The sequence below is a fragment of the Delphinus delphis genome, chromosome 21 (assembly GCF_949987515.2).
Source record: "Delphinus delphis chromosome 21, mDelDel1.2, whole genome shotgun sequence".
NCBI lineage: Eukaryota > Metazoa > Chordata > Mammalia > Artiodactyla > Delphinidae > Delphinus > Delphinus delphis.
The window spans coordinates 22,532,365-22,554,094 of NC_082703.1; the positions used below are offsets into that span (position 1 = coordinate 22,532,365).

The 21,730-nt window shown below is 43.0% G+C and overlaps 1 protein-coding gene across 2 annotated transcripts in view; it reads left to right on the forward strand.

The window, feature by feature from the left end:
- The window catches only part of ACSL1 (acyl-CoA synthetase long chain family member 1), a 72,322-nt gene extending 51,110 nt beyond the window's left edge, over window positions 1–21,212 (forward strand). For both annotated transcript variants that reach the window (XM_060001208.2, XM_060001209.1), the window contains exons 10-21: window positions 109–182; window positions 1,574–1,651; window positions 3,390–3,524; window positions 5,222–5,356; window positions 6,196–6,291; window positions 7,172–7,244; window positions 9,082–9,170; window positions 10,199–10,315; window positions 17,510–17,653; window positions 18,732–18,833; window positions 18,942–19,013; window positions 19,390–21,212. In XM_060001208.2, the coding sequence (XP_059857191.1) occupies window positions 109–182; window positions 1,574–1,651; window positions 3,390–3,524; window positions 5,222–5,356; window positions 6,196–6,291; window positions 7,172–7,244; window positions 9,082–9,170; window positions 10,199–10,315; window positions 17,510–17,653; window positions 18,732–18,833; window positions 18,942–19,013; window positions 19,390–19,530 (1,256 nt within the window). In that variant the 3' untranslated portion in view covers window positions 19,531–21,212. The remainder of the gene's footprint in view (window positions 1–108; window positions 183–1,573; window positions 1,652–3,389; window positions 3,525–5,221; window positions 5,357–6,195; window positions 6,292–7,171; window positions 7,245–9,081; window positions 9,171–10,198; window positions 10,316–17,509; window positions 17,654–18,731; window positions 18,834–18,941; window positions 19,014–19,389) is intronic.
- Window positions 21,213–21,730: the final 518 nt, after the last annotated feature.

Here is a 21,730-nt window from a genome sequence, read left to right on the forward strand (position 1 = left end):
AGGCATCAGAGGCTCTAATGATATGGGGTTTCTGGGCTTCTGTCATGTCCATCATTCTTGGATGGAGTTTCTGTCCTCTAACTCTGTTCTGTTCATATGTGTTCACAGGCAACCCCAAAGGAGCATTGATCACCCATCGAAATGTAGTGAGCGATTGTTCAGCATTTATTAAAATGACAGAGGTAAACTTTGGGGATATTGTCATCTTTCTTCATATCCATTGGTTGGCATCAGGCCTCAAGGATGAAGGTGGTAAAAGCCCCCCTATCATGTTAGGCATGGGCTGTATTTGAAACACTGTCTGAAATACAGATAAGGTCTGAGCTTTCGTACATTCACCTTCTCCCAAATAGTTTTCACTGTGGACCTAATCCCCAACTCCTGCTGTGACTGTTAGGATGAATTGACAGATAGAATTTATTCCATCTTTTATATGGTAAAACTTTATTTGGATACTGCTCTATAAATGTTTGCAGGAAAGGACAGAGAAGAACTGATTCTTGTTTTTATCTCCTATTTTAGTATGGAAAAGAATTAATTTCTTTAAGTTGACAAAGAAATGTTAAATGCTGCTGAAGGCTTTTTGGATTATTATCGTTTTTATTATTTATTATGCTTGATTGGATTTGACTTCCACTTTATAAGAAGGATTAAAGCCTCAAACTTTAGTTACTTCCTATAATCTTAAAGTTTGCTTTGTAAGTATCTTAGTCTGCCTGGGCTGCCGCAACAAAATAACGCAGACTGGATGGCTTAAACAACAGACATGTATTTTCTCACAGTTTTGGAGGGTAGAAGTCCATGAACGAGGTGCCAGCAGGTTTGGTTCTGGTGAAGGCTCCCTTCTTGGCTTGTAGACCGCAGGCCCCTCACCACCCCTCCCCCGACCTCTCCTCTGTTTGCATATGGAGAACAAGAGAGAGGTTTCTAGTGTTTCTTCCTGTTCTTACAAGGACACCAGCCTTATTGGATCAGGGCCCCACCCTCATGACCTCATTTAACCTTAATGACCTTCCCTGTCTCCAAATACAGTCACTTTGGGGGCTAGGGCTTTAACATATGACTTTGAGGGGGATGGTCACAATTCAGTCTGTAACGCCAAAGGTCTATTTCAAACTTGCCGTTTAAAAAAGTACTTATTGAAAAATATAATGAATGCCTTTCCCTCATATCCTTTGCACACTTTTACATAATTTGCTTTTGCAAATTACATGTCTCTGGGAGGGCTCCATACGGTCTACTTTTCGTGGTAGGAGCCTGTGCTTAATGGTTTCGGGGAATGGGCACCTTTGGCGACTGCAGAAGCTCAATCTCACTTTCACTTATACTTACACTTTCTTAATCCTTTTCGTATATACTTTCTAAACAGAGTTCAACATTTAGTACCTTACCAAGTGAAATTTTAATTTCCTTATTGACCTTCAAAGAAAACTTAGAATTCATGAATCATTGAAGTAAATGTTTACAGTTAATGTTAATATTAAGATTAATAATTTGTAATTTATAATAATAAAATGGAAAATTCCTGGAAATTCTAATGCTTTTCTGCCTATCTGGTGTCTTTGCTTTCCAGGGTGCATTCGTTGCTTCCTCAGATGATACTTTGATCTCTTTCTTGCCTCTCGCCCACATGTTTGAGAAAGTTGTAGAGGTAGGCACTGAGTTTTGTTTGTGCATATGTGTTTGGTTGTGTTCTGCTAAGTTGTTGTGTTTAACAGAAAGCACTTGTCTTGAATGCTAGTGACACAGACATTTCATTTTTACCATTGCACACATGCATGAGTGGTTCACGCAGATAAGTTTGAGTGTGCAGACTGTCCTCTACGTAGAGAGTTCTTTGCTCAGGCCCATTTTAGAAATTGAGCTAATTATTTAAGAGTATAATTTTTTTTCTGGGTCCAGATACTTGAACTTTAATACTCATTTTAAAATTGGAAGCTCAGACTTTTGAAGGACACGAATATGGACGTGAATTCAGAAAGATGAGCTGTGAATGTAGAATTTTTATGAATACCATCCCACAAAGGCTGGTGAGGCTTCAGTTCTGTAAGAAGTCTCTATTTTTTTTTTTTTTTGGGCCACGCCATACGGCTTCTGGGATCTTAGTACCCCGACCAGCGATCGAACCCGTGCTCTCTGCAGTGGAAGGTACGGAGTCCTAACCACTGGACCGCCAGGGAAGTCTCTATTTTTGACTGCTTGTTCATAAGGCACAAGTTGATTCCAGATTCATTTTTTCAGCAATATTCCAAGTGCCTTTGGCAAAGCGGGATGACCTTTAGCTGACCTCTGCCTGAGCTCCTCATACACGAGTGTGTGACTAATTTAAAAACTGACCAAGAACCATCTTTTTTCCTTCTTGGACAGTTTTGGATTGTATGCTTATAGGAGAAGCAGTGAGCACTGCTCACTCATTTAATGAATGTTCACGGGGCACCAGCTGTGTTGCAGGTACTGGGCAGGTGTTAGAGAGAGCGGGGCAGCTGATAAAATCCCGGCCCTTTGACTAGCTGCTGCCCTGTAGGATTCACTTCCCCCAAAGGATCAAGGATCTTCCATCAGATACTTGTGTCTCCTGCACGCCTCAGGAGACCTTGTGAGTTTACAGAGTGATTGCAGACGTGTTGACAGTGGAACTAGTTTTCAAAGTGTGCCCAGGAGGCAGGCCACACTGAACAGAAACCTCCGAGCTTTAATTTTTAAACAATGAACCTTTCTAGTTGTTTCTGCTTTCAAGCCTGAGACCGTTTGTACTTCCGTTGCATCATCTCTTGAATCTCTCTTTCTTTTTAAAATTTAAAACAGGCAGACTCTTTGTCAAGTGCCTGTGGCTTGCCAGTGCAGCTTGCATCAGACAGGAAAAAATTCAGGCACTAGGTTACAGCTGAATGCAAACTGCTGCGGTACAGATGGCCTAGTGCCTCAGCCGCAGCGTATTCTGACTACTCAGAATTTTTTAGTTAGATTCAGATAGAAGAGATGAGACTTTAAAAAGCTAAGGCAAGTAGCTAAGTTTTTCTGATGAGAATAAGTTAGACCTAAAGTTTCTAGAAGGCTAAAAATACTTGGATTATCGCATACCATGTCATTCATTCAGCAGATATTTATTATTGAAGCTAAAATAGCAGAAGCTCTCTGATAATCACTGAAAACCACGTTCCCTGGTTTCTTACTAGTCCTTTTATCTTCAGGATAATCGAGAGCGATGCCACATGCCCGTGTTGTACAAGGACGCAAGCACGTTGTTTTAAAAGCTCCCTACATTTAGGAACTTTATGATTTCTGGAAGCTGGTCTGAAATGCTAACACTGGAGCCTTGTGTGTCTGTGTGTGTTGTGTGATGCCTGCTGCAATGATGACATGTTGGATGTTTCCATTTACCTCTCTAGTTTTTGATGCTGAGTCACGGAGCTAAAATAGGATTTTTCCAAGGAGACATCAGGCTGCTTATGGATGATCTCAAGACCCTTCAACCCACCGTCTTCCCTGTGGTCCCCAGACTGCTGAACCGGATGTTTGACCGAGTAAGTGCCAAGCGAAGAGAAGGGGCAGAGGTCCAGACCTTGAGTCCAAGACCATGTGTGACCATGGCCGCTGCCCTTACTCTCTCGAGGGACTGCAGTTTACCCCTCTGCTAATAAAGCTGAGTGCTTTTACCTCCCAGAGCTGTGAGTGACGGTTATAAGAGAAAGTGCCTGTGGACACACCTTGTCAACTGGAAGGCACAATACAGGTGTGAGGTGGAGCTTGTTTTATTTTCATGATAAACTCTTTGAGCCTCTGTTTTCTCATCTTTACAGTGGACTGTTACCTCCTCCATCTCATAAAGATGCTAATTACATCATATGAAAAGACTTTATAAATTGTAAAGCCCCACTGCATGAAAAATATTACTTACTTAGCCACCCTGAGAGACGTGACTAAACCAAGCCAGGGACCGAGAGGAGATGGTGAGCCTTTACAGCACAGACCCCACAGCTGGGGCAGGACCCGTGTGGTGTGAGCAGTCTCCAGAATGAATTTGGACTGGGCAATTCTAATACTCTTTATTTTGAGACATGGCTTTCATCATCTATGAGAACCTTCTCATTTTTTTAAAAAATTTATTTATTTTTGGCTGTGTTGGATCTTCGTTGCTGCCCACGGGCTTTCTGTAGTTGCGATGAGCGGGGGCTACTCTTTGCTGTGGTGCGCGGGCTTCTCATTGCAGTGGCTTCTCTTGTTGTGGAGCACGGCCTCTAGGCACGCGGGCTTCAGTAGCTGTGGCGTGCAGGCTCAGTAGTTGTGGCACATGGGTTCAGTAGTTGTGGCACACGAGCTCTAGAGCGCAGACTCAGTAGTTGTGGCGCATGGGCTTAGTTGCTCTGCGGCATGTGGAATCTTCTGGACCAGGGATCGAACCTGTGTCCCCTGCATTGTCAGGCAGATTCTTAACCACTGCGCCACCAGGGAAGTGCCAACCTTCTCATTTTCTTAATAGTTCTTTTTTAAAAAACTGTAAAACAGCTTTATTGAGATATAATTCACATTACATGCAATTCACCCATTAAGTGTACAATTCAAAGGTTTTGAGTTCATTCACAGAGTTCTGCAACCATCATTACAGTCCATTTTAGAACATTTTTATCACCTCAAAAAGGATGTGGTATCATCCTCCACCCTGCTACCTCCCTCCACCACCCAAAAAACTCATCTACTTTCTGAATCTATAGACTCCCCTATTCTGGATTTTCATGGGAATGGAATCATGCAATATTCTTTTGTTGCTGGCTTCTTTTGCTTAGTATGCTTTCAAGGTCCATCCATGTCATAGCATGCATCCATACTTCATTCCTTTTAATGGCCAAATAATATTCCACTGCATGGATACAACACGTTTTATTTATCCATCCATCCATTGATGGGCATTTGGGTTGTTTCTGCTTTTTGGCTATTATGAATAATGCTGCTGTGAACATTCACGGGCAAGAGGCTGTGTGGACATGTGTTTTCATTCTCTCAGGTATGTGCCTAGGAGCGGAATTGCTAGTCGTACAGTAACTCTGTGTTTAACTGAGGAACCGCCGGTCTGTTTTCTAAAGCAGCTGCACCATTTTACATTCCCACCAGCAGTGTATGAGGGTTCCAATTTCTCTACATTTTTACCGACACTTGTTATTATCTGACTTCTTAGTATCTCTCCATCCTACTTATTGTGAAACCTTCTTGCTTCTTGACTTAGATTTTTGCTCAGGCAAACACCACGCTGAAGCGATGGCTGTTGGACTTTGCCTCCAGGAGGAAAGAAGCCGAGCTTCGCAGTGGCATCATTAGAAACAACAGCCTGTGGGATAAGTTGATCTTCCACAAAATACAGGTAGCACATTGACTCACAATGGTTATTTGTCATGTAAACGCCTTTGCGTTTCAAACTTTCTGTGAGGGCTCTTTTTTTTTTTTTTCAATTGAAGTATAGTTGATGTACAATATTATATAAGTTACAGGTGTACAATATAGTAATTCACAATTTCTAAAGATTATACTCCATTTATAGTTATTATAAAATATTGGCTATATTCCCCATGTTGTGCAATATATCCTTGTAGCTTATTTTATACCTAATAGTTTGTACCTCTTAATCCCCTACCCCTATATTGTGTGAGGACTGTTTTTAAAAGAGAAGGTGAGAGGGAGAATTTCTGGCACATTTCTAAAAACTAAGGACAAAGCCATTAGCAAAACCTCAGTGTCCAAGATAAATCTGAACAGTGTTTAGCTATCCAGGGCAGAACAGGAATCAGGTAGCATAGCCTTTCTGATTCTCCATTTTGTTTTACCGTTCTGGAACTCTTGAGGTATTTTTTTAGGCATGAGTGATAAAGAATACGGAATAATATTATGTCCCCCAGAAGGTGGTGGTTGCTATAAACCCATGACACTCTTGTTCTAATTCCTTAAAACACCTGCAGGTATAGAGGTGTTGCTTTATTTTCCACACCTGTCGAGAGTGAATGGAGTGGTTTCGGGTGGAACCAAACTCCAGTCAGGTGTCCCCCTTGGGGTGCCTGTGCGTCGTCGGGCGCAGTGAGTTCTGTGCAGCCTGCAGACAAGGAGCTGGTGGGTTAGAGTATCGGGGTTCCAAGAAGGAATCTTTGAGAAGCCCGCCACCTTCCAGTCACTTGCCCCTCACCCTCTCCCCTCTCCCTGCCTTGCAAGTCGAGCCTGGGAGGAAAAGTACGGCTGATGATCACAGGAGCAGCGCCCGTGTCCGCCACCGTGCTGACCTTCCTGAGAGCCGCGCTGGGCTGCCAGGTGAGGCGCCTCCCTCCGCACCCACCCCTGGTCTCGGACCGAGTCCTGCCCAGGAGTCTGCTTTCCAAAAGGCACTCTTCTTCTCCTCCGTGTGCCGTATTGTTGTTTGGAAGATCATGTTATTCCTAGGTTGCTTGGAGAAAGGGGTATAGGCACACCTCGGAGATACAGCAGGTTCAGTTCCAGACCACTGCAGTAAAACCAATGTTGCAACAAAGCCAATATCGCAGTAAAGCCAGTCACGTGAACTTTTTGGGTTCCTGGTGCAGATAAAAGTAATGTTTACACTAGTCTGTAGTCTGTTAAGTGTGCAATAGTATTATGTCTAAAAAGCAATGTGTATATCTTAATTTAAAGATACTTTATTGCTAACCGTCATCTGACAACGCAGCGTTGCCACAAACCTTCAATTTGTAAGAAATGCAGTATCTGCAAAGCGAATAAAATGAAGTGTGCCTGTATATATCTTTTACCCCAGGCAGAATATGCATTTGTGTCTACCGCTGGGTGATTTTCTCTAGGGTGAGGCACAGAAGATGCCTTTAGATCAGGTGTGAGGGCATGGGGATTGGCAGTAAGTGATAAGGCGACCTGCAAAGCATGCAGAGACCCTTTCTTAAGGGGGAGGGGGAGCCAGCAGAGACTGGGTGATAAGTAGGCGAGCCGACGGAGCGAGTGAGTCCCTGGGCAGGTGGTGCACGGCGTGACCTGTGAATGGCATTGTCTCCTACGTGGGTGAATACGTTGGGTGCTGTAATAAAGCGTGTTGTAGTGTATGGGCTGAGGTTACCAAACGAGCTAGAGGAACTCAGTTACTGAGCACTTCCAGCAGAGGTGTGACTGTCCCCCTCTCTTCCTGTCCCACCTCTTGGTGACCCAGTTCTACGAAGGCTATGGACAGACCGAGTGCACTGCCGGGTGCTGCCTGACTGTGCCTGGGGACTGGACCGCAGGTATGATGGCAGGACTTTCCTTATTGGGATCTTACTTTTGGCATTGGAATGACTGGAATTGGGTTAATAAACCAACTTAAACAAGTGCTGTGTCTCTGATGATTAGGCCTTGGGGTCAACAATCTTGGAAACCAGGGGGCCCTGTGGCAGAGTGGGATGTGACTTTGAGGCTCTGACTGTCAACCTGGGTGGGTGGCAACAGAGACTTACGTAGATCCTGAAGGTCACATCTAGAGATGGTGTTCTTTATACCAGGTTCAGAATGTTTGGCCCAACAGAGCTTTCCAGGAATTGATTGGGGCCTAATTATTTGCTGGTAAATTTTAATTAAATTTCCAGAGACTCCAGACAGAAATAAACACAAGTCCTTTGTCCCCAAAGGAAAAAACAGGGGAGGACAAACTGTCCTGCCTGAGGTTCTGCCTCAGGAGTTTATGATGCATATTATATGTGCTTCATCCCAGCGCCCCTGTGAGAGAAGCCCTGTTACCTCTGCGAGGACATGACTGATTGTTGGCTAAAAAGCATGTCAGTAATGTATAAGAATTTACACAGCTTTATGTTTTGGAGCCAGGATTCCAACCCAGGTCTGACCACAAAACTCCTGTGCTTTCCCCTGTCCCACACCGGCAGTGTATTCTACGCTGTGATAAATAAATTCTGTGATTTGTTTGCTGTTTTACACGTATGAGCATCTAATGACATAGATCCTAGTATCAAGCACTTTCTAGTAGCATAATTCCACTGCGATTGGCACTAACAGTCTGTGAACCTTTTTCATGGTGTTTGTTTAATATATTTTTTTAATAAATTTATTTATTTATTTATTTTTGGCTGTGTTGGGTCTTCGTTGCTGCGTGTGGGCTTTCTCTAGTTGTGGCGAGCAGGGGCTACTCTTCGTTGCTGTGCGTGGGCTTCTCATTGCGGTGGCTTCTCTTGTTGTGGAGCACGGGCTCTAGGCACATGAGCTTCAGTAGTGGTGGCACATGGGCTCAGTAGTTGTGGCTCACATGCTCTAGAGCGCAGGCTCAGTAGTTGTGGCACACGGGCTTAGTTGCTCCGTGGCATGTGGAATCTTCCCGGACCAGGGATCGAACCCGTGTCCTCTGCATTGGCAGGTGAATTCTTAACCACTGCGCCACCAGGGAAGTCCCTGTTTGTTTAATTTTTAACTCCTGGTGCCTTACCGGCTAGAGAATTTGAATAGTGATTTCTTTAAGCTAAAATTATCAAAACATAGGAAGAATGACTTGTGATGCTCTTAAAACTTAATCTAATATCTGTTACTTTTGTTTTGGGAAAAGAACCCAGTCCTAGCACTGTCTGGCAAGAGAGTTAAGTGAGTTGTGAAAAGAATCCCTGTCCTGTCTTCATAAACTTACATGTAAAACATGTTCGTTTATAATCAAGGGAATAAGGCCGTATTAGTCAGAACCATCTGACCCGTCAAGGTCTGTTCTTATAGAGAACGGGGACGTGACCTCTGTATGAGGGAGAGCAGGGCCCTCAGATCATGGGAACCAGGTGAAAGTTTCAGGAAACCTGCTTCCAGGTGTTCAAAGAAACCCTGAAAATGAGCAGCCAGGTCATTTATACTTTGAAAAATAATTTGGAGCGTCAGACTTGGGAAAGCTCCCTAGGAGACATTGGACTGTTTTTGTCTCTTTTCTAGGAATAACCTTTGTAATTTACCAGGGGGAGACAGGCTGTGATTGCCGAAACCAGAGGTTTATACCCTCTGTTCTCATCGTGAGTGGGCTTGTTTGTGATAAAAGTGATCTGTCCTAAGGATATCGGTAGTCACGGTAGGAGTGATCATCTTTTATTTGATATACAGGCCATGTTGGTGCCCCAATGCCTTGCAACATTATAAAGCTTGTCGATGTGGAAGAAATGAATTACATGGCTGCCAAGGGCGAGGGCGAGGTGAGTGAAATGCCGCAGTCACCCCCGCACTGCGGGCTCCTCCAGTAACCAGCCACCTCTCAGCACCACAGCACGTAAAGCCACTGAGCTTGGTGTTGCTGGTGACCCTGAGTCACACAGGCTTCTTTTTGACAGTACATTTATGCCTAACTCGCAGGGCGGGTAGGGAGGTGGGGGGCTCTAATGCCTGCCTTCTGCCGCCAGCCACGATGGGGCCGAGGGCCCAGGAGGGTACAGAGGCTCCAGGGCCTGAAGTCCTGGGCCGCGGCTTCCTGTCTGCTAATTGCCCTCCATGCCTGTTAGTGAGCTACTGGCTAGAGGAAGGAAGGCCAAATTGCTTTGGGATTTTCCAGAAGCTCTGATCCAGAGCCTAGGGTGAGCGTGAGCCCTGGAACTTGACTACAGCCAAGGCCATTATGGAAGGGAAGTGGGGGATTGGAGGTGCTGCCACGATGCCAGCGGGGCTCTGGTAGCTCTGGGAGACACAAACACACACACACACACACACACACACACACACACACACACACACACACACACACACACACACACACACACACACACACACACACACACACACACACACACACACACACACACACACACACACACACACACACGAGGTTTCTCTGGAGAAGCCCCAGTCAGTGCTCTTAACAGATCATCTGTTTCCCCCTCCAGTTTTGTTGAGATATAATTGACATCTAGCACGGTGTGAGTTTAAGGTGTACAGCATCATAATTTGACTCGCATATATTGTGAAATGATCACCGCAGCAAGTTTAGTAAACATCCATCCTCTCATAAAGATACAAAAAAAAGAAGAAATGTGGTTTTTTCCCTTGTGATGAGAACTCTTTAAGATCTGCTCTCTTAACAACTTTAAAATCTTCCCTATGGCTGTGCTAACTGTAGTCGCCATGCTGTACATGACACCCCTGGTCCTTATTTATCGTATAACTGGATGTTTGTACCTTTCATCCACCTTCTTCCAACTCCCACGCCTCCCTCCCGATCTTTTCCCCTCAGGTGTGTGTGAAAGGGGCTAATGTATTTCAAGGCTACTTAAAGGACCCAACAAACACAGCAGAAGCTCTGGATAAAGACGGCTGGTTGCACACAGGGGACATTGGAAAGTGGTTACCAGTAAGTGGTCCCCTCCCCTGTTCACAGACACTTTTGTTCCACCGTAGGGAAGAAAAAACCCCACGTCGCAGTGGCACCCTAACTTTCCCTCCCCTTTCTCCTCACCGAGTGGTGGAGCGTAGACCCTTCCGTCTTCTGCAGGAAACAGGCTTATACTTAGCATCCTCGTGTAGCATTTTCACTTTAACGGCAGCAAATATGTTTTGTTTTGATGCTTGACATCCTTTCTGGTTGCTGCTTCCGGCTTGAAATCCAGAGACACTGTGTCTGGCTTTTCACATTTCACTGCTGTGCCTTGATGTTGAGGCCTTAGTTAAGGTCTGGGGGCACTGCATAGGCTGCCAGGCATGTACGACAGGCGAAAATTTGTGAACACACATGTTTCTTAGCATTGTCATCTCAGTAAAAACAGGATAAGTACTTAGAGGATCAGGCCATCCCTTTGAACTTAGCCTCAGAACCGTTTACTATAGAGAAATACAGAGTCCGTCTTGGGAGTGAGTTGCTTGTGCAAAAAGCCGACCTGTAGGTTTCACCACTTTTGCTTGTTGTGGTGACACCACTGCTTTTTAAAGTTGTTACTGTGCTTAATTGCAAGCACTCAAATGGCTAGTGTAATTTTTATTATTGTGTATTGTTCTAGTCTTACAGGTGCTTTATTTATTTATTTACTTATTTATCACCTATGAGGAATGATTACATAGAAATTCCCCTTTATTTCTGCTGTTCTTGGACAGTTTGAAAAAAGGAGAAAAACATGATGACCATTGGTTTAGGGAACATTAGTTTTAGAACTTCTTTTTTTTTAATTTTTTAATTTTATTTTTTTATAGAGCAGGTTCTTATTAGTCATCAATTTTATACACATCAGTGTATACATGTCAATCCCAATCTCCCAATGCATCACACCACCATCCCCCCACCATCACTTTCCCCCCTTGGTGTCCCTATGTTTGTTCTCTACATCTGTGTCTCAATTTCTGCCCTGCAAACCGGTTCATCTGTACCATTTTTCTAGGTTCCACATATATGCATTAATATACGATATTTGTTTTTCTCTTTCTGACTTACTTCACTCTGTATGACAGTCTCTAGGTCCATCCACATCTCAACAAATGACCCAATTTCGTTCCTTTTTATGGCTGAGTAATATTCCATTGTATACATGTGCCACATCTTTATCCATTCATCTGTCGATGGGCATTTAGGTTGCTTCCATGACCTGGCTATTGTAAATAGTGCTGCAATGAACATTGGGGTGCATGTGCCTTTTTGAATTATGGTTTTCTCAGGGTATATGCCCAGTAGTGGGATTGCTGGATCATATAGTAATTCTATTTTTAGTTTTTTAAGGAAGCTCCGTACTGTTCTCCATAGTGGCTGTGTCAGTTTACATTCTCACCAACAGTGCAAGAGGCTTCCCTTTTCTCCACACCTCTCCAGCATTTGTTGTTTGTAGATTTTCTGATGATGCCCATTCTAACTGGTGTGAGGTGATACCTCATTTTAGTTTTGATTTGCATTTCTGTAATAATTAGTGATGTTGAGCAGCTTTTCATGTGCTTCTTGGCCATCTGTATGTCTTCTTTGGAGAAATGTCTATTTAGGTCTTCTGCCCATTTTTGGATTGGGTTGTTTGTTTTTTTAACATTGAGCTGCATGAGCTATTTATATATTTTGGAGATTAATCCTTTGTCCGTTGATTCATTTGCAAATATTTTCTCCCATTCTGAGGGTTGTCTTTTCGTCTTGTTTATGGTTTCCTTTGCTGTGCAAAAGCTTTTAAGTTTAATTAGGTCCCATTTGTTTATTTTTGTTTTTATTTCCATTACTCTAGGAGGTGGATCAAAAAAGATCTTGCTGTGATTTATGTCAAAGAGTGTTCTTCCTATGTTTTCCTCTAAGAGTTTTATAGTGTCCAATCTTACATTTAGGTCTCTAATCCATTTTGAGTTTATTTTTGTGTATGGTGTTAGGGAGTGTTCTAATTTCATTCTTTTACAGGTAGCTGTCCAGTTTTCCTGGCACCACTTATTGAAGAGACTGTCTTTTCTTCATTGTCTATCCATGCCTCCTTTGTCATAGATTAGTTGACCATAGGTGCATGGGTTTACCTCTGGGCTTTCTATCTTGTTCCATTGATCTGTGTTTCTGTTTTTGTGCCAGTACCATATTGTCTTGATTACTGTAGCTTTGTAGTGTAGTCTGAAGTCAGGGAGTCTGATTCCTCCAGCTCCGTTTTTTTCCCTCAAGACTGCTTTGGCTATTCGGGGTCTTTTGTGTCTCCATACAAATTTTAAGATTTTTGTTTTAGTTCTGTAAAAAATGCCATTGGTAATTTGACAGGGATTGCATTGAATCTGTAGATTGCTTTGGGTAGTATAGTCATTTTCACAGTATTGATTCTTCCAGTCCCAGAACATGGTATATCTCTCCATCTGTTGGTACCATTTTTAATTTCTTTCATCAGTGTCTTATAGTTTTCTGCATACAAGTCTTTTGTCTCCCTAAGTAGGTTTATTCCTAGGTATTTTATTCTTTTTGTTGCAGTGGTAAATGGGAGTGTTTCCTTAATTTCTCTTTCAGATTTTTCATCATTAGTATATAGGAATGCAAGAGATTTCTGTGCATTAATTTTGTATCCTGCAGCTTTACCAAACTCATTGATTAGCTCTAGTAGTTTTCTGGTGGCATCTTTAGGATTCTCTATGTATAGTATCATATCATCTGCAAACAGTCACAGTTTTACTTCTCCTTTTCCAATTTGTATTCCTTTTATTTCTTTTTCTTCTCTGCTTGCCGTGGCTAGGACTTCCCAAACCATGTTGAAGAGTAGTGGTGAGAGTGGACATCCTTGCCTTGTTCCTGATCTTAGAGGAAATTATTTCAGTTTTTCACCATTGAGAATGATGTTGCTGTGGGTTTGTCATATATGGCCTTTATTGTGTTGAGGTAGGTTCCCTCTATGCCCACTTCCTGGAGAGTTTTTATCATAAATGGGTGTTGAATTTTGTCAAAAGCTTTTTCTGCATCGATTGAGATGATCATGTGGTTTTTCTTCTTCATCTTGTTCATATGGTTTATCACATTGATTCACTTGCGTATATTGAAGAATCCTTGCATCCCTGCGATAAATCCCACTTGATCATGGTGTATGATCCTTTTAATGTGTTGTTGGATTCTGTTTGCTAGTATTTTGTTGACGATTTTTGCATCTATATTCATCAGTGATATTGGTCTGTACTTTTCTTTTTTGGTAGTATCTTTGTCTGGTTTTGGTATCAGGGTGATGGTGGCCCCATAGAATGAGTTTGGGAGTGTTCCTTCCTCTGCAATTTTTTGGAAGAGTTTGAGAAGGATGGGTGTTAGCTCTTCTCTAAATGTTTGGTAGAATTCACCTGTGAAGCCATCTGGTCCTGGACTTTTGTTTGGAAAATTTTTAATCACAGTTTCAATTTCATTACTTGTGATTGGTCTGTTCATATTTTCTTTTTCTTCCTGGTTCAGTCTTAGAAGCTTATACCTTTCTAAGAATTGTCCATTTTCTTCCAGGTTGTCTATTTTATTGGCATAGAGTTGCTTGTAGTAGTCTCTTAGGATGCTTTGTATTTCTGTGGTGTCTGTTGTAACTTCTCCTTTTTCATTTCTAATTTTATTTATTTGAGTCCTCTCCCTCTTTTTCCTGATGAGTCTGGCTAATGGTTTATCAATTCTGTTTATTTTCTCAAAGAACCAGCTTTTAGTTTTATTGATCTTTGCTATTGTTTTCTTTGTTTCTATTTCATTTATTTCTGCTCTGATCTTTATGATTTCTTTCCTTCTGCTAACTTTGGGTTTTGTTTGTTCTTCTTTCTCTGGTTCCTTTAGGTGTAAGGTTAGATTGTTTATTTGAGATTTTTCTTGTTTCTTGAGGTAGGCTAGTATAGCTGTAAACTTCCCTCTTAGAACTGCTTTTGCTGCATCCCACAGGTTTTGGATGGTCGTGTTTTCATTGTCATTTGTGTCTAGGTATTTTTTGATTTCCTCTTTGATTTCTTCAGTGATCTCTTTGTTATTTAGTAACGGAGTGTTTAGCCTCCATATGTTTGTGTATTTTACGTTTTTTTCCCTGTAATTCATTTCTAATCTCATAGCATTGTGGTCTGAAAAGGTGCTTAATATGATTTCAGTTTTCTTAAATTTACTGAGGCTTGATTTGTGACCCAAGATGTGATCTATCCTGGAGAATGTTCTGTGCGCACTTGAGAAGAAAGTGTAATCTGCTGTTTTTGGATGGAATGTCCTATAAATATCAATTAAATCTATCCGGTCTACTGTGTCATTTAAAGCTTTTGTTTCCTTATTAATTTTCATTTTGAATGATCTGTCCATTGGTGTAAGTAAGGTGTTAAAGTCCCCCACTATTATTGTGTTGCTGTCGATTTCCTCTTTTTCAGCTGTTAGCAGTTGCCTTATGTATTGAGGTGCTCCTTTGTTGGGTGCATATATATTTATAATTGTTATATCTTCTTCTTGGATTGATCCCTTGATCATTATGTAGTGTCCTTTCTTGTCTCTTGTAACATTCTTTATTTTAAAGTCTATTTTATCCGATATGAGTATTGCTATTCCAGCTTTCTTTTTTTTGGTTGTTGTTGTTGTACGCGGGCCTCTCACTGTTGTGGCCTCTCCCGTTGCAGAGCACAGGCTCCGGACACGCAGGCTCAGTGGCCATGACTCACGGGCCTAGCCGCTCCGCGGCATGTGGGATCTTCTCAGACCGGGTCACGAACCCGTGTCCCCTGCATCAGCAGGCCGACTCTCAACCACTTCACCACCAGGGAAGCCCTCCAGCTTTCTTTTGATTTCCATTTGCATGGAATATCTTTTTCCATCCCCTCACTTTCAGTCTGTATGTGTCCCTGGGTCTGAAGTGGGTCTCTTGTACACAACATATATACTGGTCTTGTTTTTGTATCCATTCAGCGAGCCTGAGTCTTTTGGTTGGAGCATTTAATCCATTCACGTTTAAGGTAATTATCGATATGTATGTTCCTATGAGCATTTTCTTAATTGTTTTGGGTTTGTTTTTGTAGGTCCTTTTCTTCTCTTGTGTTTCCCACTTAGAGAAGTTTCTTTAGCGTTTGTTGTAGAGCTGGTTTGGTGGTGCTGAATTCTCTTAGCTTTTGCTTGTCTGTAAAGCTTTTGATTTCTCCATCAAATCGCAATGAGATCCTTGCCAGGTAGAGTAATCTTGGTTGTAGGTTCTTCCCTTTCATCACTTTAAGTATATCATGCCACTCCCTTCTGGCTTATAGAATTTCTGCTGAGAAAACATCTGTTAACCTTATGGGAGTTCCCTTGTATGTTATTTGTCGTTTTTCCCTTGCTGCTTTCAAAAATTTTTCTCTGTCTTTAATTTTTGCCAATTTGATTACTGTGTGTCTTGGCGTGTTTCTCCTTGGGTTTATCCCGTATGGGACTCGCTGCCCTTCCTGGACTTGGGTGGCTATTTCCTTTCCCATGTTAGGGAAGTTTTCGACTATAATCTCTGCAAATATTTTCTCTGGTCCTTTCTCTCTCTCTTCTCCTTCTGGGACCCCTGTAATGCAAATGTTTTTGCGTTTAATGTTGTCGCAGAGGTCTCTTAGGCTGTCTTCATTTCTTTTCATTCTTTTTTCTTTATTCTGTTCTGCAGCAGTGAATTCCACCATTCTGTCTTCCAGGTCACTTATCTGTTCTTCTGCCTCAGTTATTCTGCTGTTGATTCCTTCTAGTATATTTTTCATTTCAGTTATTGTATTGTTCATCTCTGTTTGTTCTTTAATTCTTCTAGGTGTGTGTTCTTTAATTCTTCTAGGTCTTTGTTAAACATTTCTTGCATCTTCTCGATCTTGGCTCCGTTCTTTTTCCGAGGTCCTGGATCATCTTCACTATCATTATTCTGAATTCTTTTTCTGGAAGGTTGCCTGTCTCCACTTCGTTTAGTTGTTTTTCTGGGGTTTTATCTTGTTCCTTCATCTGATACATAGCCCTCTGCCTTTTCATCTTGTCTGTCTTTCTGTGAATGTGGTTTTTGTTCCACCAGTTGCAGGATTGTAGTTCTTCTTGCTTCTGCTGTCTGCCCTCTTTTATGGTGCTTTATACTCCGAAATTTTTATTGTTTTGAAGAATACCCCCCCAATTAATTTCAGAATACCCAAGCTATTTATTTTTTTCATAGACATTATGGTACTTCACCGTGGTTCTTTTTTTTCTTTTTCTTAATATTTATTTATTTATTTATTATTGATTTATTTTGGCTACACTGGGTCTTAGTTGCAGCATGTGGGATCTTTAGTTGCAGCATGTGGACTCTCAGTTGTGGCATGCATACAGGATTTAGTTCCCCCACCAGGGATTGAACCCAGAACCCCTACATTGGGAGCTTGGAATCTTACCCACTGGACCAGCAGGCAAGTCCACCCAGGCTATTTAGAAATAAATTAAGTCCCTCTTTCCAGACTCAGGAGGGATGAAGTATCCGTTCTAATTCTGACTATGGCTCTAAGGAGCACATCTCATAATCTCCCTGGACCTCAGTCGGCTCCCTTTGGAAACGGAGGAAAACTGATGTGGGCTGAGAGAACTTTCCAGTGGATGACCCTCCGAAGCGAGAGAGTGGCCTCGGGTGGGGATGGGGTTTTGTTTACGGGAGATGGGGAGGTGGGAGCTACTGGCATTTGGCGAGTCTGGTCTGGAGATTCTCGCATCCCCACAGTCATCATGGGGGCAGCTGACAGCCCCCTCCTGCCCCCACCCTGGAACAGGGACAGAGGGAAGTGAGCTGCTGCCTCTGCAGCCCCTGCTCTGCGCAGAGCCCTGTGGGAGGATGAGCGCGTCTCAGCTCTCGAGGACCTTTACCCCATCGAGCGGCCGATTCAGATATGAGACAAAGTGAAACTTGCTGAGCTGAAGGGAGCAAGTGGGGTGCTCTGGTTGGCTGGGAGTGAGGGGGGCTCCCAAGTCCCTTCTCTGTCTCTCTACTCTGCTCAGTGGCCTGGGGGAGGTTACATAATCTCTCTAAGCCTCAGTTTGCCTCTCTGCAAAATGGGTTAACAGCTGACCCCTGCCAGAGGTTATTAGGATTAAATGATAGTGTACAGGAAATGCCTGCTGCTGGGGGGAAAGCAGCTGCCGGACCTGCTCACAGGCCGCTCCCCGCCCTCCAAACAGAATGGCACCTTGAAGATCATCGACAGGAAAAAGCACATCTTTAAACTGGCACAAGGAGAGTACATAGCTCCGGAGAAGATTGAAAACATCTACCAGCGAAGTGAACCTGTCGCTCAGGTGTTTGTCCACGGAGAGAGCTTGCAGGTACGCACTGCCCCAGCCGTGAATTCTGTGGCCCGCGTGGCCCGGGCCTAGAAGTCCAGGGCCTTTCAGTGTGATGGGAAGTTTGCGATGGATGTGAGTTGACTTTCATGTCTGATGTGCTGGAATGTTATCAACACGTTACTGGTTTTTACTGCTTGGCGTTTCTTTCTTTTCTCATCTATTTTGTAACTGGAAATTTGTACCTCTTATTCTTGGCAATTCTTATCCAGAAAAGTTTTTTTCTCTTTAATTTCATATTACCAAGGGAAGTTGGATAAGGATACCAAGGGAGTGGGTAAAATAAGCTTCTAATTTAATTATGAGGGGAAATATTGATACACAGGTTATAGGAAAGTTTAGAATTTTCAAACATATTAAACCCAACTTGTTATGATATGTCTCCTACGTCATTTTTGAGCAAATGGTGGTTGTGAGCCAACATATCTTAAAGTCGAAAACCAACATCAGTATTGCAATGAGACATCATTTGCTAAAATTTTGGACAGATGGTGGGAAGGAAGAGAAGGGTGTCTGGTTTCCTGAGGGTTAATATTTCTACAAATCTTGAAATTTTCAAATAATTTTGGAAGAATATTTTCTTACAAGAAAGTGAACCTATGTTTCTTCGACCTGGAATCATACCCATGCCTCTAATTTTTATTCAGTTTCATTGTCTCTAAATTGTAAAGAATGAGGGATTAGAGTTTTTTCTAAATGAATCTGCATACATTTTCTCTTTTTATAAAGCAGTTATCTGATATCTATCCCCTTGTTTGCTTATTTGACCCTGTTTTATTTTTTAAAATATATATGAGTAAGTAAAAATTAGGGTTTTATTAGGTTTTGATTTCCAGTGGTTGTTTTAAAACATTTATTGCAAAATCCCCAATGCTGTCTATATTTCAGAGGCAGGAGTTAACCTGGGCCCCACAGACTCTGGGGCTGGTAACATGCTCTGAAAAGAGGATCTGTAACTCCCATCAGATTCTCCCAGGGGCCCAGGCTGCAGATAATAAAGAACCACAATTTTAGAGCATCTGGATCAAGCCCGTTAATAACTTACTTGTCTCTGTTAAAGGCATTTCTCATAGCAATTGTGGTACCAGATATTGAGACGCTAGGTCCCTGGGCCCGGAAGCGAGGCTTTGAAGGCTCCTTTGAAGAGCTGTGCAGAAGCAAGGTAGGTTCTGAAGTGTGCAGCCTACTTCTGACCCGCCCTTTGCATTAAGTGCAAAGTTCAGGGACTCCCGCCACGGGAGTAAGGATCTTACTTTTCTTGCCTTATTAGGGTGTCCAAAAAGCTGTTCTGGAAGACATGGTGAGACTTGGGAAGGATGCTGGCCTAAAACCATTTGAACAGGTAAGACTTGCATCCAAGTGTATGAATTCCTGCAAAACGGGGTTTTGACTGGAGGATGCTTTTTGTGAATATATTATAGAAGAGGATGAGGTGACGTAAAGACATCTGTGCGGAAGGGATAGTGGAGTGGTTTGGTAGGGGAGGGGATTTTTGTAACCAAGGGTGTGAATTCTCTTCCTGGAGGTCAGGCTACAGTCCTGATTCTGTACTGACAACAGGCCACTGCCCTTTGTTGAGACAGTGCAGCGGGACCTGGCCTGAGAGGCTGACTTGAGTCGCCCAGAAGGGTCTTTATCCCTTGGGAAGCTTAAGTGCTTTTTAGACTCAGGTGGCCTCCGTGCCCCTTTCCTCCTTTGACTGCCTGGTTTCTTTGCAGGTCAAAGGTATTAGTCTCCACCCTGAATTATTCTCTGTCGACAACGGCCTTCTGACCCCAACGATGAAGGCTAAAAGGCCAGAGCTTCGGAAGTATTTCAGGTCACAGATCGATGAACTTTATTCCACCATCAAAATCTAATGCGAGGAAGGAAGTTGGGAAGAGGCCGCATGCCTCCGCGGTCTTCTCCCGCCCGTGGCCTCAGTGGGTAGTTTTGACAAGAGCAAGTAGGGAAGGAGCGTCTTGTCTGCCTCGTGCGTTCAGATTCTCATCACAGGAAGCTTAGAGGGAATGGAACACTGCCTTATGGTCACGTCGCATTGCAGACCATGTTCACGGTGATACATAATTTCCAAAATGAGCCTTAAAAAAATTGTAAAGGGGAAACTATAAATGTGCTAAGTTATTTACGACTTCCTCAGTTTAAAAAGAGGGTGAAAACTTGTCTCCCTTTTTTGCTAACCAAGTGGTTAGGACTTTGCTATTTCTGAGATGTCTGCTACTTGCTGCAAATTCTGCAGGTGTCTGCTGCTCTGAAGAGTACCGTGCACTGGAGGGAACCGTCCCTTATAAACAAGAACTGTCCCAGCTGCAGGAAGTTGCAAGTGGACCAGAGGTTTTTTTTTAATCCCTGCCACCGTCCCCTCCCCATCTCATGTGACCCTTCTGATTAACCCCTGTCACTCCTGTTGGAGCAGAGGATGGACCTAACTCAGAACAACGCAGGTATGGATGGATGGCCGCTCACCAGACCGGGTGGATTCTGGCGTCCACAGAGCAGAATATTCACCGACCCTCTTCTCGAGACCCGATTCCCTCCCTCCATCCCTTCCCAGGGGTTATAAAAAAAATCTGCCTTAGACTCTGCAGTGAAGACAAGCATTTCAACAAGGAAACAATGACCTGGATCAGCCATGTTCAACTGTGACGCCTGAAGAACTGTCCACTTTATCTTCACTGAACCCGTCGCTCTGTCTGTGATGGTTTTTAATGTGGTTTTCATATCAGAAGAGTATGTTGTGATTAAGTGGCTTTTTTCCCCCAGAATAAACTCTCAGGCAAGGCATGTCTTTAAAAATATTAAGGGGGCTTCCCTGGTGGCGCAGTGGTTGAGAGTCCGCTTGCCGATGCAGGGGACACGGGTTCGTACCCCGGTCCGGGAGGATCCCACATGCCGCGGAGCGGCTGGGCCCGTGAGCCATGGCCACTGAGCCTGTGCATCCGGAACCTGTGTTCTGCAACGGGAGAAGCCACAGCAGTGAGAGGCCCGCGTACCGCAAAAAAAAAAAAAAAAAAAAAAAAATTAAGGGAGTAGATACACTTGGGTACTTATTGAAATGGATGGTAATTAATAAATGCTCTTCTATCATAATGCTACCTGATTTCTATGAAATGTATTTGACAAGCCAAAATTCTAAGACATAGGAATCTGGAAAACTCATTTTCTGGGATTAACTTCTCAAGGGATTTTTTTTTTTTAAGTTAATTTGGGTAATTAACAGCATTTCACTTTACTGCAAGTCTTTGCCACATGTGACTGAATTTAGTTGTCATTTATATGTTGAAAGTAGTTGTTTGTGGATATGTGACTACCTGTATTATACAAGCACAACAGGGTTTGCCCTAAAGAGTTGTCGTTGTAATAACGCTATTTGGTAGCCTAGCTTCATACGTGCATTCTTAATTGCACAAGAAGTCAATAATTTGTCACAATGGGGTTTTGAATGTTTGCTTTAAGTGTTGGCTATTTCTATGTTTTATAAACCAAAACAGAATTTCCAAAAACAATGAAGGAAACCAAAATAAATATTTCTGCATTTCAAGTGAGTGAAGCCTCCCTTTTTGCATCAGGTGTCGCGTTCGGCGTCGCCTCTGATGTGCACAAGCGAAGAGCAAGAATGACTTCAGCCTCCCAGTTCTTTCCTCCCTCCCAGGTCTGCTTCCTAGGACGCAGTCATCCCGACATTTCCAGTTGCTGACGCCGGGGCCCCGGCCAGCTCCCAGCAACGGCCCTGCTATGTTGCAGAGAAGAAAGTCTTGGTGTGAATAACATGGATATTCTTGAAAGTGCAAATTCTCGGGGGGAAAGCGACAGTGCAGGAGGCATCGCTGCAGTTGGTGGTCCTGGGGTGGATTTCATTCGGCCTCGCTGGAGTCATTCTCTCCCTGTGGAACTGTCGGAGAAGGTGCCCCATTGACAGCAGCCGACTGTTTCTTTTCTTCTATCACTACCCTACGCTGTCATTTTAAAGATTTTCTTTTCCAGAGGTCTTGGTTAATCACCCCCTAAGTTTTTCTGTAGCCTGTTTTCAGTCCTCTTTCCCTGCAGTCTTGGGTTTGG